This window comes from Silurus meridionalis, chromosome 14 (genome assembly GCF_014805685.1).
Source record: "Silurus meridionalis isolate SWU-2019-XX chromosome 14, ASM1480568v1, whole genome shotgun sequence".
NCBI lineage: Eukaryota > Metazoa > Chordata > Actinopteri > Siluriformes > Siluridae > Silurus > Silurus meridionalis.
This window is the reverse complement of record NC_060897.1, coordinates 15,540,193-15,556,376: the sequence shown is the minus strand read 5'-3', so window position 1 is coordinate 15,556,376 and position 16,184 is coordinate 15,540,193. Positions and strand designations below refer to the sequence as shown.

At 38.4% G+C, this 16,184-nt stretch overlaps 1 protein-coding gene across 1 annotated transcript; it reads left to right on the top strand.

Annotated features, from left to right (window-relative positions):
• Nucleotides 1-786: 786 nt before the first annotated feature.
• Nucleotides 787-1,968, top strand: LOC124397073 (neuropeptide B-like). Its single transcript, XM_046866534.1, has 2 exons — nt 787-1,034; nt 1,628-1,968. Exons 1-2 carry the CDS (start codon nt 789-791, stop codon nt 1,748-1,750), a joined length of 369 nt encoding a protein of 122 aa, XP_046722490.1. The 5' UTR covers nt 787-788; the 3' UTR covers nt 1,751-1,968.
• The last annotated feature ends 14,216 nt before the right edge of the window (nt 1,969-16,184 follow it).

Here is a 16,184-nt window from a genome sequence, read left to right as displayed (position 1 = left end):
AAAAAGCATTATATAGAACAATATAAGTGTGTGTGTGTGTATATATATATATATAGAGAGAGAGAGAGAGAGAGAGAGAGAGAGAGAGAGAGAGAGAGAGAGAGAGAGCAAAAGTCTTGGAATCAAAAGTAACCTCCAGCAAAGAGAAAGCTTACCTTGTAATTAGGTTGAACTTCATGCAGATAGATGATGACCCAAAACATGCATTTAAAAAAGCAGCACCTTCTGCTCTTATGCACATCTGTCTGGTTGCATGGCATCTTTTTCTTGCCTGTCAATTCATTCATGCTTAAGGTTAGGTTCTGAGCTTTCTCTTTGTTGGAGGTTACTTTTAGTTCCAGAAACATTTTCATGTCACTGAGGTGCTTATTTTTGTACCTCCTTGTATATTCCTTTTACCTAAAATAGTGGACATGGTGTATCATTATTATTGAAGCATTTAAATATGATTGAACTTGCAGCAAGCTTTCTATGTAAACTTTCAAGGTTATATAAGGAAGTTACTATCAAATTGTGTATCTTTGAGGGTTCCCATCCCAGAAATAAGGAATAGTTACAGTTTATCCTCGTTTTTTTTCTATTCTGATTGTGTTTAGAAAAGCCCCACTGGATCCACTGGCTCTATTGATCTTTAACGGAAATGAATCATCGCTGAAATGAAGTTGACGAAATGTGAACACGAGCACGGGGGCTGCCTCCTATATAAAGCCCGAATTACAGAGCAAAGCGACAGTTTCGAGCTTATTTGTAAACGTTTTTGAGAGGCTTTTGTTTCTCAGTGTTTAATAATGGGGAAGTGTGAAACGCGTGCTTGGTTCATTTTGACCATTTGCGTGCTCGCTGTACACACACCTGCTGAAGCCTGGTACAAACAAGCAGCCGGACCCAGTTATTATTCGGTCGGGAGAGCATCAGGGCTGCTGTCGGGGATCCGGAGATCAGCGTTCAGAAGAGCTGAACAAGACACACGGGACGGCGGAGATTTCCCTGAAAATAACGCAGTCTTGCACACAAACTTCGCGCTGAAAAATATGGTGAGCCAGAGGTTTATTTTACTATAGTTACATTTTATTTTTATGGCGCTTTTAACTATGGACATAGTTAAAACAGTCACAACAGCTATACAGAGTATAAAAGTTGTATAGATAAGTTACTTTTAGTGATCCCATGAACTGATTAAGATCATTTCTACAGGATCGGATACAGGTCAATGATGATGATTGATTGATAGTTAAATCGTATCCTATTTATTGCATTAATGTTATAGAAACTCATCATAAAACAATCTAATTGTAATTTTTAAAAAGTGTCAGTTTGTTGTTTTGCTTGTTGAAACTTAAAAATGCAAATATCCCAAACCAGTTTTCATTTTTGTATCGTATTTCCACATTACTTGCAGGTTTCCACAATTTTGGTTTGAAAAAAATAAAATATTTAAGTGTTGTCTTTGCGCGCACGTTTTGAAAGTTCAGAGCTGTCCTTTCAGCACCACTGAAATCCACTGCGCGTGCGCAAACACCGTCGTAAACACCGCAGCTTCACAACTGGTTCATGCGAATTTATATGAAACGACGTGCTGCGTTGCAGTGAGTTATACATTCATACTTTTTTTCCCCCCCCCATGCAGCCAATTTGTGTAAAGGACGTTTTGCCGGAGCTGCAAAGCTGTGAACTGGTGCACGACTCCATGTTTCGGTGCGAGGCGGCAGTCATCATCACCCTCGACTCCAGCGACTGTGAGCACGCGTGAAGATCACCTCTGATTTCGGACTAAACAAAATACAAGCACAAAGATAATACAGCATTGTGTGTGTGGCATTTAAGTGTGTGTCCTGTTTAAGTGTGTGCCTTAAACAAACAATATGAAGCCTAGAGCATATTTAAGAACAGCACTTTTCCCAGTGTGGCAGTGATTTACTTTTACTGGGGTGTGTGTGGGTGTGTGTGTGTAGGTGTGTCTACACACGTATGTACGCATACAGTTATTTATTCAGGACAGTTATGTATGAAATAAAAAAAGAACACTGCAAGCATGTCTTTTTTGTTTTGCTATTTATTGTATCCATAGTTGACATACATGGTTATTAATAAGGTTTAAAATAACATTAAAATAAAATCTAAAAAATCTTTTATAATAATCTGGAGCCAGTTATGTACATATTATCACCACCTACTTCATGTAACATGACCAAAATGACCCACCAGTCATACTGAACACTATTCTTATTTGACAGTGTTCATTTGTTGCTCATGCAACAACAAAAAGAAGCCAAAATCTAAAAAAAAAAAAGTCCACTGTTTAAAACCTGCAAGCTGTACCTCTTAAATCAGTCAGGTAGAAGGTTTTCGTTTCTGTGTCTTTCTGACTGCGTTATTTTCTGACAAAACCCAGCAGATTTGCTCATAATAAAAATGCAACAAATGTAAAGAGAGCATATTCAGTGTTAGAACAATCATCTATTAGACATTTTGAAATTACATGTTAGACCCAGCCATCCACCTCTATCATTAAAACTCCATTAGAGGAGATGTTTGATATTTCAGTATCCCATCATATTACATACCACTTCCTTTAACGTGTCCTCGGTCTGTATATTAAAATATACACCGGTGTGAAAAAACACAACTATAATTCTCCAACACAGTTTTTATATATTTAATTTTTATTATTTTTATTATTGCATAGTATTTTCATACTAATTGCATGATCATTTCAATCATGTTTGTAGGATTTTCCTTCACCTTTCAGGTTTTCAATTTACACAGACTGTGAAAAGGCTAATAAACTGCAGTGACGAATGCCTTTGAACACTCCTGAGGTGACACCCCACTGTTGTTAATGTTCTTTTATAGATTACAGTAGCAATTAAAGCTTGCTTGGGTGAGCAGCATCCAAAGTCTTTGATGTCTTTAGTGACACCTAATTTTAGAGTTCACAGTGTGTAATCCTAAGAACCTCTAATATCTCGGGACAATAAAAAATAAAGCAGCTCATTATCTTTTAAGGCCAATGATTTATAGTGCCCTATTGCCATTTTATAAAAGTTTTTGTTTTAGTTTATGCTAAATATTAGCTCATTTGTAAAGCCTGATGGAACTGATGGAACGACTGAGTTTATATCCCTGCATCACTAAGCTATCACTGCTGGGTCCTTTACCCTTAACTGCTCATGTGTAGGTTGCTCTGGATAAGAGTGTCTGCCAAATGCCATAAATGTAAATATAAATTGGCAATACCCTGGAGATATAAAATCCTGAGTTCTGTGTAGCTGACCCTTTGTCTGATGTAGCGTCATTATTTTCTAAGTAATCAACATGCAGACTAGCCAACAGATTCAAATGAAATATTTGTACAAGCTTACAATGATTTCTAAAAAATACACCCCAAGCTACACCCCTACATGCTACATGTTTTTCTTATGATTTATGTGATTTGTACCCATGTACTACCACTTTCTTGTAAATATTGAAATCAATGTGTTATTTGCACTCTTTGTAAAGAAAATATATATAAAATAAAAGTTAAATGTCATGTTAATCTTATATAAAAGCCCTGGAAAGCAACTAAATCCTTATGGATTTCTAACACAAAAAAAAAAGTGTGTTTTTTTACTGACCTTTCATCAGAAAAACAAAAATACGTAAGGGCAGTAAAAAGAAAAAAATTCTAATACTCTATGGCTGAATTTTATTACCAGGAAGAAAAAATGAGTCCATTCATTCTTTATTGATGATTATAGCTTCATCAAGTATGTTACTCAACACACAAAAGTGTTCAGGAAGGATGAAATCATGCCCACTGGGAGAGACTTCAAATAGCAGCTCTGAAATAGCTGAATCACTTCTTGCTCACATTGGACATTCTGTTAATAGCAATACACATACAATTCTACAAGAACTGCAATAATACATTTATCTAACAACAGAACATGAGTTGTATTTTTGTCTTGTAAAATAGAATATTAGGTGTTGTTATGTTATGGCTGTGAAGGAATTCAAGAGTAGATATTAGCTTAACATAAATAAGGGGTACCAAAAGTTCAGTCAGAAATTGTACAATAGTGTGCATCCTTCTTTTTCTATAGCAGGCATTTTCATATAAAGTTTACTTGTCACCCTGATTGAGTGTTGTATTCTATTATAAAGCCAGAACCCTCACAGGTTAATATAAATCCTTATACAACTTAAATCATCTGGGTTTTCCAAGCACATGGACAGAGCAATGCTTAGTCACTCACATGCGCCAGAGAGCAGTGTTCAATTTTGAAGCGCTTCCCGTGGTTCTGATCACACTTGTAGGTTCGATCGACCATACATACAAAGGTGTTAAAGAAAAAGGAAATTGAAGATCATGCAATCAATCCAAAAATCCATTGTGGAAATGTCCACTCTTCTTCTGCTTCAACATCAGCTTATTAGTGCTGTAGTTCTCAAAGTTTGTTGCCATTAATCATTTGATTATTTCTTTTTTTTAGAATAAATTCATTTTTAATCAATTTAATTAATTTCGTAGCAGCCAGTGCCCTAAAACAATACACTGGAAAAATACATTATCAAGTCCAGTGTAGCCAACTACTTTATCTGATAATGAATAGCTTCATTCATTTATAATAATTGATTTGCAACCCAGCCATCATGGATGCACAAGCCAGTGCACTCTTAGTGCCGGTCCCAAGCCCGGGTAAATAGGAAGGGTTGTGTTAGGAAGGGCATCCAGCGTAAAACATGTGCCAAATCAAATATGCGGATCACAAATGAGAATTTCATACCGGATCGGTCGAGGCCCGGGTTAACAATGACCGCCACAGGTATCGTTAGCCGACAGGGAAGGAGGAGGAGGAGAGGAGGAAGACGTCTACAGAGACGGCAGGGAAAGGAGCAGTGTAGGAGAGTGGAGGTTCGGGTTGTTACTTTAAATGTTGGTACTATGACGGGTAAAGGGAGAGAGGTAGCTGATATGATGGAGAGGAGAAGGGTAGATATGCTGCGCGAGACCAAGTGGAAAGGGTGTAAGGCCAGGAACATTGGAGGTGGATTTAAACTGTTCTATCATGGTGTGGATGGAAAGAGAAATGGTGTAGGGGTGATTCTGAAGGAAGAGTACAGTAAGAGTGTAGTGGAGGTGAAGAGAGTTTCTGATAGGGTAATGATCGTGAAGGTGGAAGTTGAAGGGATGATGATAAATGTCATCAGTGCCTATGCTCCACAAGTCGGCTGTGAGATGGAGGAGAAGGAAAGATTCTGGAGTAAATTAGATGAAGTGGTAGATGGTGTACCTAGGAAAGAACGATTGGTGATTGGGGCAGACTTTAATGGGCATGTAGGTTTAGGGAACAGAGGTGATGAGGTGATGGGTAGGTATGGTTTTAAGGAGAGGAATGTGGAAGGGCAGATGGTGGTAGATTTTACTAAAAGGATGGAAATGGCAGTGGTGAACACTTATTTTAAGAAGATGGAGGATCATAGGGTGACGTACAGTATTGTTCAAAATAATAGCAGTACAATGTGACTAACCAGAATAATCCAGGTTTTTAGTATATTTTTTATTGCTACGTGGCAAACAAGTTACCAGTAGGTGCAGTAGATTCTCAGAAAACAAACAAGACCCAGCATTCATGATATGCACGCTCTTAAGGCTGTGCAATTGGGCAATTAGTTGAAAGGGGTGTGTTAAAAAAAATAGCAGTGTGGCATTCAATCACTGAGGTCATCAATTTTGTGAAAAACAGGTGTGAATCAGGTGGCCCCTATTTAAGGATGAAGCCAGCACTTGTTTAACATGCATTTGAAAGCCTGAGGAAAATGGGTCGTTCAAGACATTGTTCAGAAGAACAGCGTACTTTGTTTAAAAAGTTGATTGGAGAGGGGAAAACCTATAAAGAGGTGCAAAAAATTATAGGCTGTTCAGATAAAATGATCTTCAATGCCTTAAAAAGGAGAGCAAAACCAGAGAGACGTGGAAGAAAATGGAAGACAACCATCAAAATGGATCGAAGAATAACAGAATGGCAAAGGCTCAGCCAATGATCAGCTCCAGGATGATCAAAGACAGTCTGGAGTTACCTGTAAGTACTGTGACAGTTAGAATACGTCTGTGTAAAGCTAATCTATTTTCAAGAATCCCCCGCAAAGTCCCTCTGTTAAAAAAATAAGGCATGTGCAGAAGAGGTTACAATTTGCCAAAGAACACATCAACTGGCCTAAAGAGAAATGGAGGAACATTTTGTGGACTGATGAGAATAAAATTTTTCTTTTTGGGTCCAAGGGCCACAGACAGTTTGTGAGACAACCCCCAAACTCTGAATTCAAGCCACAGTACACAGTGAAGACAGTGAAGCATGGTGGTGCAAGCATCATAATATAGGCATGTTTCTCCTACTATCGTGTTGGGCCTATTTATCGCATACCAGGGATCATGGATCAGTTTGCATATGTCAAAATACTTGAAGAGGTCATGTTGCCTTATGCTGAAGAGGACATGCCCTTAAAATGGTTGTTTTAACAAGACAATGACCCCAAACACACTAGTAAACGAGCAAAGTCTTGGTTCCAAACCAACAAAATTAATGTTATGGAGTGGCCAGCCCAATCCCCGTACCTTAATCCAATCGAGAACTTGTGGGGTGATATCAAAAATGCTGTTTCTGAAGAAAAACCAAGAAATGTAAATGAATTGTGGAATGTTGTTAAAGAATCATGGAGTGGAATAACAGCTGAGAGGTGCCACAAGTTGGTTGACTCCATGCCACACAGATGTGAAGCAGTTTTTAAAAAACTGTGGTCATACAACTGAATATAAGTTTAGTGATTCACAGGATTGCTAAATCCTAGAAACAAAAATGTTTGTACAAAATAGTTTCGAGTTTGTACAGTCAACGGAATACACTGCTATTTTTTTGAACACACCCCTTTCAACTAATTGCCCAATTGCACAGCCTTAAGAGCGTGCATATCATGAATGCTGGGTCTTGTTTGTTTTCTGAGAATCTACTGCACCAACTGGTAACTTGTTTGCCACGTAGCAATAAAAAATATACTAAAAACCTGGATTATTCTGGTCAGTCACATTGTACTGCTATTATTTTGAGGTGCTGGATGATTGGGCAACTACTGCAGGAGTGATGAGGGAGGCAGCAAGAAAAGTACTTGGTGTGACATTTGTTAATAGAAAGCAATACAAGGAGACGTGGTGGTGGAATGAGGAAGTGCAGGAGAGTATAAGGAGAAAGAGGTTGGCAAAACAGAAGTGGGATAAACAGAGTGATGAGAAAAGTAGGCAGGAGTACAAGGAGATGCGGCAGCAGGTAAAAACTGATGTGGCAAAAGCCAAGGAAAAGGCATATGAGGAGCTGTATGAAAAGTTGGACACTAAGGAAGAAGAAAAGGATTTATGCCGATTGGCCAGGCAGAGGGACCGAGCTGGGAAGGATGTACTGCAAGTTAGAGCAATAAAGGATGGAGAGGAAATGTGTTGACTAGTGAGGAGAGTGTGTTGAGAAGGTGGAGGAGTATTTTGAGCAGCTGATGAATGAGGAAAATCAGAGAGAGAGAAGGTTGGATGATGTGGAGTTGGTGAAGCAGGATGTAGATAGGATTAGTAAGGAGGAAGTAAGAGCAGCGATTAAAAGGATGAAGAGTGGAAAGTCGGTTAGACCAGATGACATACCTGTAGAAGCGTGGAGATGTTTAGGAGAGATGGCAGTGGAGTTTTTAACCAGATTGTTTAACAGGATTTTGGAAGGTGAAAAGATGCCTGAGGAATGGAGAAGAAGTGTGCTGGTACTGATCTTTAAACATAAGGGAGATGTGCAGACCTGCAGTAACTACAGGGGAATTAAGTTGATCAGTCACACCATGAAGTTATGGGAAAGAGTAGTGGAAGCCAGGCTGAGAGAAGAGGTGACCATCTGTGAGCAACAGTATGGTTTTATGCCGAGGAGGAGCACCACAGATGCCTTATTTGCTTTGAGGATGTTGATGGAGAAGTATAGAGAAGGACAGAAGGAATTGCATTGTGTATTTGTGGATTAAGAGAACACGTACGACAGAGTGCCGAGAGAGAAGTTGTGGTATTGTATGAGGAACTCAGGTGTGTCAGAGAAGTATGTGAGGGTGGTGCAGGACATGTATGAAGACAGTGTGTAACGACAGTGAAGTGTGCAGTAGGTACGACAGACTGGTCCAGGGTGAAGGTTGGACTGCATCAAGGATCAGCCCTGAGCCCTTTCCTGTTCGCAGTGGTGATGGACAGGTTGACGGAAGAGGTCAGACAGGAGTCTCCCTGGACTATGATGTTTGCGGATGATATTGTGATTTGTGGTGAGAGTAGGGAGCAGGTCGAGAAGAGCCTGGAGAGGTGGAGGTATGTGCTGGAGAGAAGGGGAATGAAAGTCAGTAGGAGTAAGACAGAGTACATGTGTGTGAATGAGAGGGAGGGCAGTGGAGTGATGCGGTTGCAGGGAAAAGAGGTGGAGAAGGTGGAGGAGTTCAGGTACCTGGGGTCAACAGTGCAAAGTAATGGAGAGTGTGTTAAAGAAGTGAAGAAAACAGGCAGGGTGGAGTGGGTGGAGAAGAGTGGCAGGAGTGATTTGTGATAGTAGGGTATCTGCAAGAATGAAAGGGAAAGTGTATAGGACTGTGGTGAGACCTGCGATGTTGTATGGATTAGGGACAGTGGCACTGAGTAAAAGACAGGAGGTGGAGCTGGAGGTAGCAGAGCTGAAAATGTTAAGGTTTTCGTTGGGAGTGACGAGGATGGACAAGATTAGAAATGAGTTTATTAGAGGGACAGCGCATGTAGGATGTTTTGGTGACAAGGTAAGGGAGGCGAGATTGAGATGGTTTGGACATTTGCAGAGGAGGGACATGCATTATATTGGTAGAAGAATGCTGAGGATGGAGCCACCAGGTAGGCGGAAAAGAGGAAGGCCAAGGAGGAGGTTCATGGTTGTGGTGAGGGAAGACATGCAGGTAGTTGGTGTGAAAGAGGCAGATGTAGAGGACAGGGTGGTATGAAGACGGATGATACGCTGTGGCGACCCCTAATAGAAGCAGCTGAAAGAAGAAGAAGAAGAAGAAGAAGAAGAAGATTTGCAGGCTGGCAAACACACTAATATAGCTCATTACATCATTACAGCAAATGAAATAATAATGCATTTTACCAATTTTACAGTTAAGGACTTTCTAGAAACGTTTATTCCAGGCTACACCCTATTCAGGGTGTCATGGCCATAATGTACTTAGTATGTCTACTGGAATGTTTGTAAATCTGCAGCCATTTTAAAATGTTTAAAAGTGAGCTGCAGAATTATTTGCACAAAAATGTTGTGACACTGCATTTAAATGCATAATATCTTATTCCACTACACTTCAATTCACGTTAATTCATTTGTATTTGTATAGCATTTTTAACAATGAACATTGTCTCAAAGCAGCTTTACACAGATAATGTGGTGATAAAAATAAATATGTTCTTTATAATTGTAAGTTTGTCTCTGATGACTTTGGTGGCGATTGTGGCAAGGAAAAACTCCCCCAGATGGTTCCATGGGACTCAAGAGGGAACCCATCCTCATCTGGGTTGCACAGAATGTCCATTTATTACAGATAAACAATGCTGAGGTTACAGTGATGTGATTAGATGCAAACTGTAGTCCTGAGTCAGTGTAGCAGACTGTTGACATTAACTACAGTTAAAATCCATCCTCAAAGCTCTCGTTTTTACTCTGGAATTTCATGGATCCTCAGACCGTTGATGAGAAACCGTCTCCAGCTGCACAGAGTGACCTCCAATTGAAGAGAACACTATCCAGAGGCAGGCCAGGACGAAGTGGGCAGATCCGAGGAGGGGAGAGGGGCAGGAAGAGTAGTCGATTGTGGTGATACTTCTAAGAAAACATGCTGTCCTAGCTACTTTAAGGCGAATACATACATACATTGCACAAGTACTCTGACTGTGTGTCTTTAACAATAACCCTGTCCTTAAAAGGGTATGATATACAGGCAAGCTGAACTTCAAATCGCGTAAATTATTGTGTAAATACTTGTTCAGAAGAAATGCTGTAATATTTTTACTTTAGTCTGTAAATATATTTTGTATGCATTGAATACACAAAAATACACTTTCTTCAACATTATTACCAACTGATGTTCAAAATGGTTGATAAACATAACATTAATTTCATGGGGTTTTTAAAGTGCACAAGGTTCTTACATTTTCTCTAGTCTCTGCTTTCATATCATGCTTTCATTGCAAAGTAAATGTTATGCCCAGCACAACTGAAGTGAGTTGTCAATGAAAAGAGAAATCCTGAGCTCTAATGATACAGACATGCTTGGCAAATGATGAGCCGCTCTCTCTTTTGTGAAGTCTTCTTTAATCTTTTCTACAAAAGGCTAAAATACTTGTTGGTTTCTTTACAGACAAGCAGGAGCCACACCTGTTTCATCTTGTTTAATCAATTTGAAGTTCAATCATTTTCATTCATTCATGTGGGTAGTTAATAATCCTTATTTAAACATGCTTCTGAGGTCCCAGTGGTCAGTGCCCAACAGTCTGTAACAATGCTTTAGTACCACAGATACACCTGAACAGTACACTTCAACAATAATAGAACTGTAATATTCGACATTCAGTGTAACCAAGATGAGGAGGAATTCCCTTTTGAGTCTGGTTCTTCTTAAGGTTTCCTTCTCATTATATCTCAGTTTTTCCTTTTCCACAGTTGCCGCTGGTTCACTCATTAAGGATAAACTTATAAACAAACTATTTATGGGCACTAAATGTATACATTCCAACATTATTATCTCTTTATCCCTGTAAAGCTGCTTTGGGACAATGTTTATTGTCAAATAAAACTGATTTGAATTGAATAAAGCTGAATCTTCAAAAAAAAAACAAATTTTATGATCAGACATCCACAAATATTTTTCCATATAGTGTGTGTTTCTTTAAATAAATTATAATAATAATAAGAATTCATTATCATAAATAAGTAAGCTAATTATGTACAAAAACATAATTTTTTTTTTTACCTTTGTCATCTTTACTCAGCGTGACAATAATTCTAAAGCTAAATACAAACACATGCAAATTATACACTGCATGCAGTGAAACAGATTTGGCAACACTTCTGGCCCAGGACTTTGTGACACATCCGTAATTGCAGGAAAAAAGACTACCTGGCAATACAACCCAATAAACAGAACTGAAGGTCCCATCAGAAAACAAATGAGACCAAGCACTCAAGTGATTTAACCGTAATTTCCACATAACCTTGCCACTTTAGTAAGCATGGTGACGAATGTTATCCCTGCTGTCGTAGGCTGAACACCTTAGTCACATCCCGGCATGCATTTTTTGCTATATATTTTCTTATAAACCTCGACCCTGACCAGGATAAAGCACTAAATGCAGATGTATGAATGAATGAATTTTCTGACTATGACAGATTTGGCAGTGAAGACTTTTTAAGAGCCAAGCATGATGTGAGAAAGTTTAAGTGTGTGGAGGATCAAAGAAACTAACGCAATCAATATTTCATGGGTCTGAATCACAGCACAGCATGAGGCCTCCTCCAGCTGTGTTTAGCCATCACAGTTTGACCTGCACATGACCGCAGAAGGATCAGCAGCAGCGCTATATTGCCTAACCTTTCATACATTTAATGTCCAATACAAAATAAGGCCTTTGAGTTGCACATACTGTCGCACATATGACATGAAACTATGCACTTGTTCATTATAGTCTTATTCATTATAAAGTGGATAAATTCACGTGGATATGATGGACTTAATACTAAAAGTTCAAGTACAAATTATTTCTATACCGCTTTTCACAATGGACATTGTCTCAAAGCAGATTTACAGAATTTACTAATTAAAGTGAATGATGTGTGTTTATTCATGATGAGCAGCCTGGGGTTACTGTGGCAAAGAAAACACTTTCTTAGGAGTTTGGAAGAAACCTTGAGAGGAACCGGACCCAAAAGAGGAACCCATCCTCATTTGTGATTATAAATCTTTAAACACTACAAAACACTGGAGAGTGAGAACTACCATGAGTACCAGAGTGTGTGATTATGAGTAATGTCCTTTTTACAGTCTTCTACAGTCAGTTGACGTTATGGAACCAGGAGCTACTGAGAAACTCATAAAATAGCTTAACATTTGATATCATCATAGATCCAACACCAGCTTCTCCATGCCAGAGCCTTTAAACATTTGAAGAGGTCCAATCTCTACATGAAGTAAGATCCAAATGATGCTGGTGACACGACATGACACGACTGGAGCTGGCGCAACCTCAGGATGCCTCGGGATGGGTAGAGAAAAAGAAGCAGTGGAAAGGAATTAGCATAGCTGCTGTTCATAATATTAGCACAAGTTGATTATGTGCATGTGATCAGATGTACTGGAGCACAGATGTACTGGAGCACAAGGTTATATGATATGATATGTGATATGTGTTATGTGTAGGACTTGCTAAAAAGATACGTCTTTAATCTACACTTAAACTGGGAGATTGTGTCTGAGCCTCAAACAGGAAGATAATTCCAAAGTTTAGGAGCCAAATATAAGAATGTTTTACCACCTCTAGTGAACTTTGCTATTCTATGAACTACTAGAAGTCTGGAGTTTTGAGATCTCAAAAAGCGTGATGGATTGTAACGTGTTAGAAGACTGGATAGCAATATGGGAGCCAAATTGTTTGGGGTTTTGTAGGTAGGTAGCAGTATTTTGTAGTGATTCAAAACTTAACAGGTAGCCAGTGTAGGGATGATAAGATTGGGGTTATATGGTCATATTTTCTCGAACTTGTGAGAAAACTCTGGCTGCTGCATTCTGGACCAACTGTAGCTTGTTTATTAATGATGCAGGACATCCACCTAGTGATGCATTACAATAGTCCAGTTTGAAGGTCATGAACGCATGGATGAGCTTCCCTGCATCAGATATTGACAACATGTTTCTTTGCTTAGCAATATATCTAAGGTGGAAGAAGGCTGTTTTTGTAATATGGGTGATGTGATTTTTAAAAGACAAGTTGCTGTCTAAAATAACTCCCAGGCCTTTTACTGTTAAACTAGTATTTACAGTACATCCTACTTAATGCAAGTTAAATTGCTGGAGCCGGTGCTGTGTTTTGGTTTTGGACCAATGAGTAAAACCTCTGTCTTATTAGAATTTAAGATATATAGTTGGGTCATCAGCATAACAGTGGAAGCTAATTACATACCTGCGAATAATATTTCCCAAGGGAAGCATGTATATTGTGAAAAGCAGGTGTCCTAGAACTGAACCTTGTGGCACCCCATAGTTTACTTGCATTAGCCTGGATAGTTCTCCATTTAAATCTACAAAATGGTAACAAACAGACAGGTAGGAGTCAAAGCAGACTGTCCCTGAATGCCGATTCAATTCTGTAAGCGATCCAGGAGAAAGTCATGATCTATAGTATAGAATGCGGCACTAAGATCTAGTAAAATTAACAGAGAGATGTAGCCTTGGTCTGAAGCTAAAAACAGGTCATTTGTGATTTTAACTAGAGCAGTTTCTGTGCTATGATGGGGCCTGAAACCTGACTAAAACTCTTTAAAGATAATGTTGTCTTGTAAGACACAAGCTTTTCTAGAATCTTAGACTTAAACCAAAGTTAGTCTGTAATTTGATAGTTTGTTCAAATCCAAATAAGTTTTTTTAAGGAGGGGTCAACTTTTATGGGTTTAGGGACGTGACCTAGACATAGTGAGGAGTTATTAATATTGAGAAGAGGCTAACCAGCTGTATGTAACACTTCTTTCGGTAATGTAGTTGGAATGGGGTCTACATGACAATGCTTTATGACAATGTTTAATTAAAAAGTACAATTATTAATAATTAAAAAATATAAAAATAATAATAATTAAAAATAATGATATACATTTATTATTTGGTAAAAATACATATAATATATGGTAAAAAAAACAAGTATGTATGTCACTCTCATGCGTGCCATCAGAACGTCCCATTCTAGATTTAGTTCCCCTTTGCTGTTACAATTCTTCAATCATTAATCAATCAAATTTCCAAGACATATACACTATAACATACGAGATATACATATCAGTCTTCAACTTTAATCATGTGATCAACATGAAATAAAGTTACAGGCTAATCACATTGCCAACCTATTAATATAGTCAGTTTTAACGTATGAATTATTTTTTGTGTGGCAGTTGACTGTCCTTTTTCATACTAAAAAATAATTTATATTCAGCTATAATGGATAATAATTTGTTTATAATTATCAATTCAATTAATTTCAATAATTGGATATTACATTTATTTATTAATCCAGATCAATGTGTGACATACTGTGTGTAATAGTAAATTTATGAATGCAACTTTTGATGTTGGAAGCATTTTTTACTGTAGATCTTTATTTATGGAGCCTATGCTGTAATAAAGTACACTTGTATGATAGCTACATTATCCCCTTTATCTTATAACAAAATGAACCTTTTTTTGAGACTTTTTTAGTGTAACTGCATGCTATATTTTGTATCACTCTGGAAATGCTGCATAATGTTACGCTAACTGCATACACAGTTAGCACAGTAGAGAGAAGTAGCACCTGCCTGTGTTTATAAGCCAAAAATCACAGACTATGTAGCATAATAGGTTTATGGGATGAATACAAATTCAGAAACTCAAAGACATTATTTAAACCATAACCACCACTATGCTTCACTTATGTTATTGAAAACATCACTATATGTTTGTTTGTTTTTTTCTTTTTTTTTTTGTGATCATCTGTTTATGTGGAGCATTCTTTTTACAAATATGTGTGAATATATATTACTGTAAAAAATATAACATTAGGATAATCTTACAATACAATATGCTTTGTAATCAGGTTACAATAAAGGAAGAAGCAAATGATAGACGTTTGATCACTTTATGGACATAAGTATTGGGCTGCCTGACTTTTCCAACCTTATGTTGTTCTTTCCCAAACAGTTCCCACAAAGGTACACAATTGTACAGGATGCCTTTGAATGTGGTAGCATTAAATTTACCCTTCACTTGAACTAGGAGGCCCAAACCTGTTCCAGCATGACAATACCCCTGTGCAAAAAGCCATCTCCATGAAGATATGGTTTACATGGGTTCGAGTGAAAGATCTTGAGTGACCTGTTCTAGAGTTCAAGTTCAAGTTCAAGTTAAAATTTTATGTCACATACACATACATACAGAGTACAACATGCAGAGAAATGCTTTGTACGACTGTACAACATTTAAGCATGAAAAAAAGAATAGAATATAAGGATAAAAAAATAAAGTAGATAAATAAAAAAGGTATAAGTATATGTATATACATGAATTCTAGACGAGGATGGATACGTATGCCAGATATTGACAGTACAAATGAAAGTGATTTAGTGTGATTGTCCTTAAAGTGTAAATGTGTAATGTGGTGGGGTATAAAGTGACACTGTGCTGTGCAAGTTCAGAGTTGAAGTGACAGTCCAGAGTTAAGGTGTCATGGTGGAAAAAGTTGTGCAGAAATAAAGTGAAGACGGATAGAAGGGTCCAGTACAAGATCCTGGGTGTTTCCTGGTTTCAACTCTGAATGGCCTTTAAGAAGAAGCTCCTCCTCATTCCCTCTGTGTTTGCTTTCAGGGAGCGGAGGCATTTCCCTGAACGTAACAGAAAAAATAGTCCATTGTTGGAATGGCTGAGGTCCTTCACAATCTTCCTGGCTCTGGTCTGGCACCACGTGTTGTAGATGTCCTGCAGGTTAGGGAGATCGGTGCGGATGGTACGTTCAGCTGACCGCACCACCCACTGGATGGCTTGTCTGTCCTGCAATGGCACTGTTCCCGAACCAGGAAGTGATGCTACCCGTCAGGACGCTCTCAATGGTGCAAAAGGTTGTTAGCACCTGAGAGGGCAGTTTAAAGTTCCTTAAGCATCTCAGATGGTACAGACGTTGCCGGGGCTTTTTCACCAGCGTGTTGATGTGACAGGACCAAGACAGGTCCTGTGTGATGTGAACACCTAGTTACCGGAAACTGTCCACTCTCTTCATTGGGGTCTCGTTGATTTTTAGCGTTTGGTATGATTCAAGTCAAGTCGTTTATTTCTATAGCGCTTTTTACAACAGACATTGCCTTAAAGCAGCTTTACAGAAATCAACAGTT

Coding starts and splice junctions, on each gene's coding strand:
- LOC124397073 (XM_046866534.1), top strand. CDS start 789: ATGGGGAAGTGTGAAACGCGTGCTTGGTTCATTTTGACCATTTGCGTG. Junction 1,035..1,627: donor ACTTCGCGCTGAAAAATATG/GTGAGCCAGAGG, acceptor CCCCCCATGCAG/CCAATTTGTGTAAAGGACGT.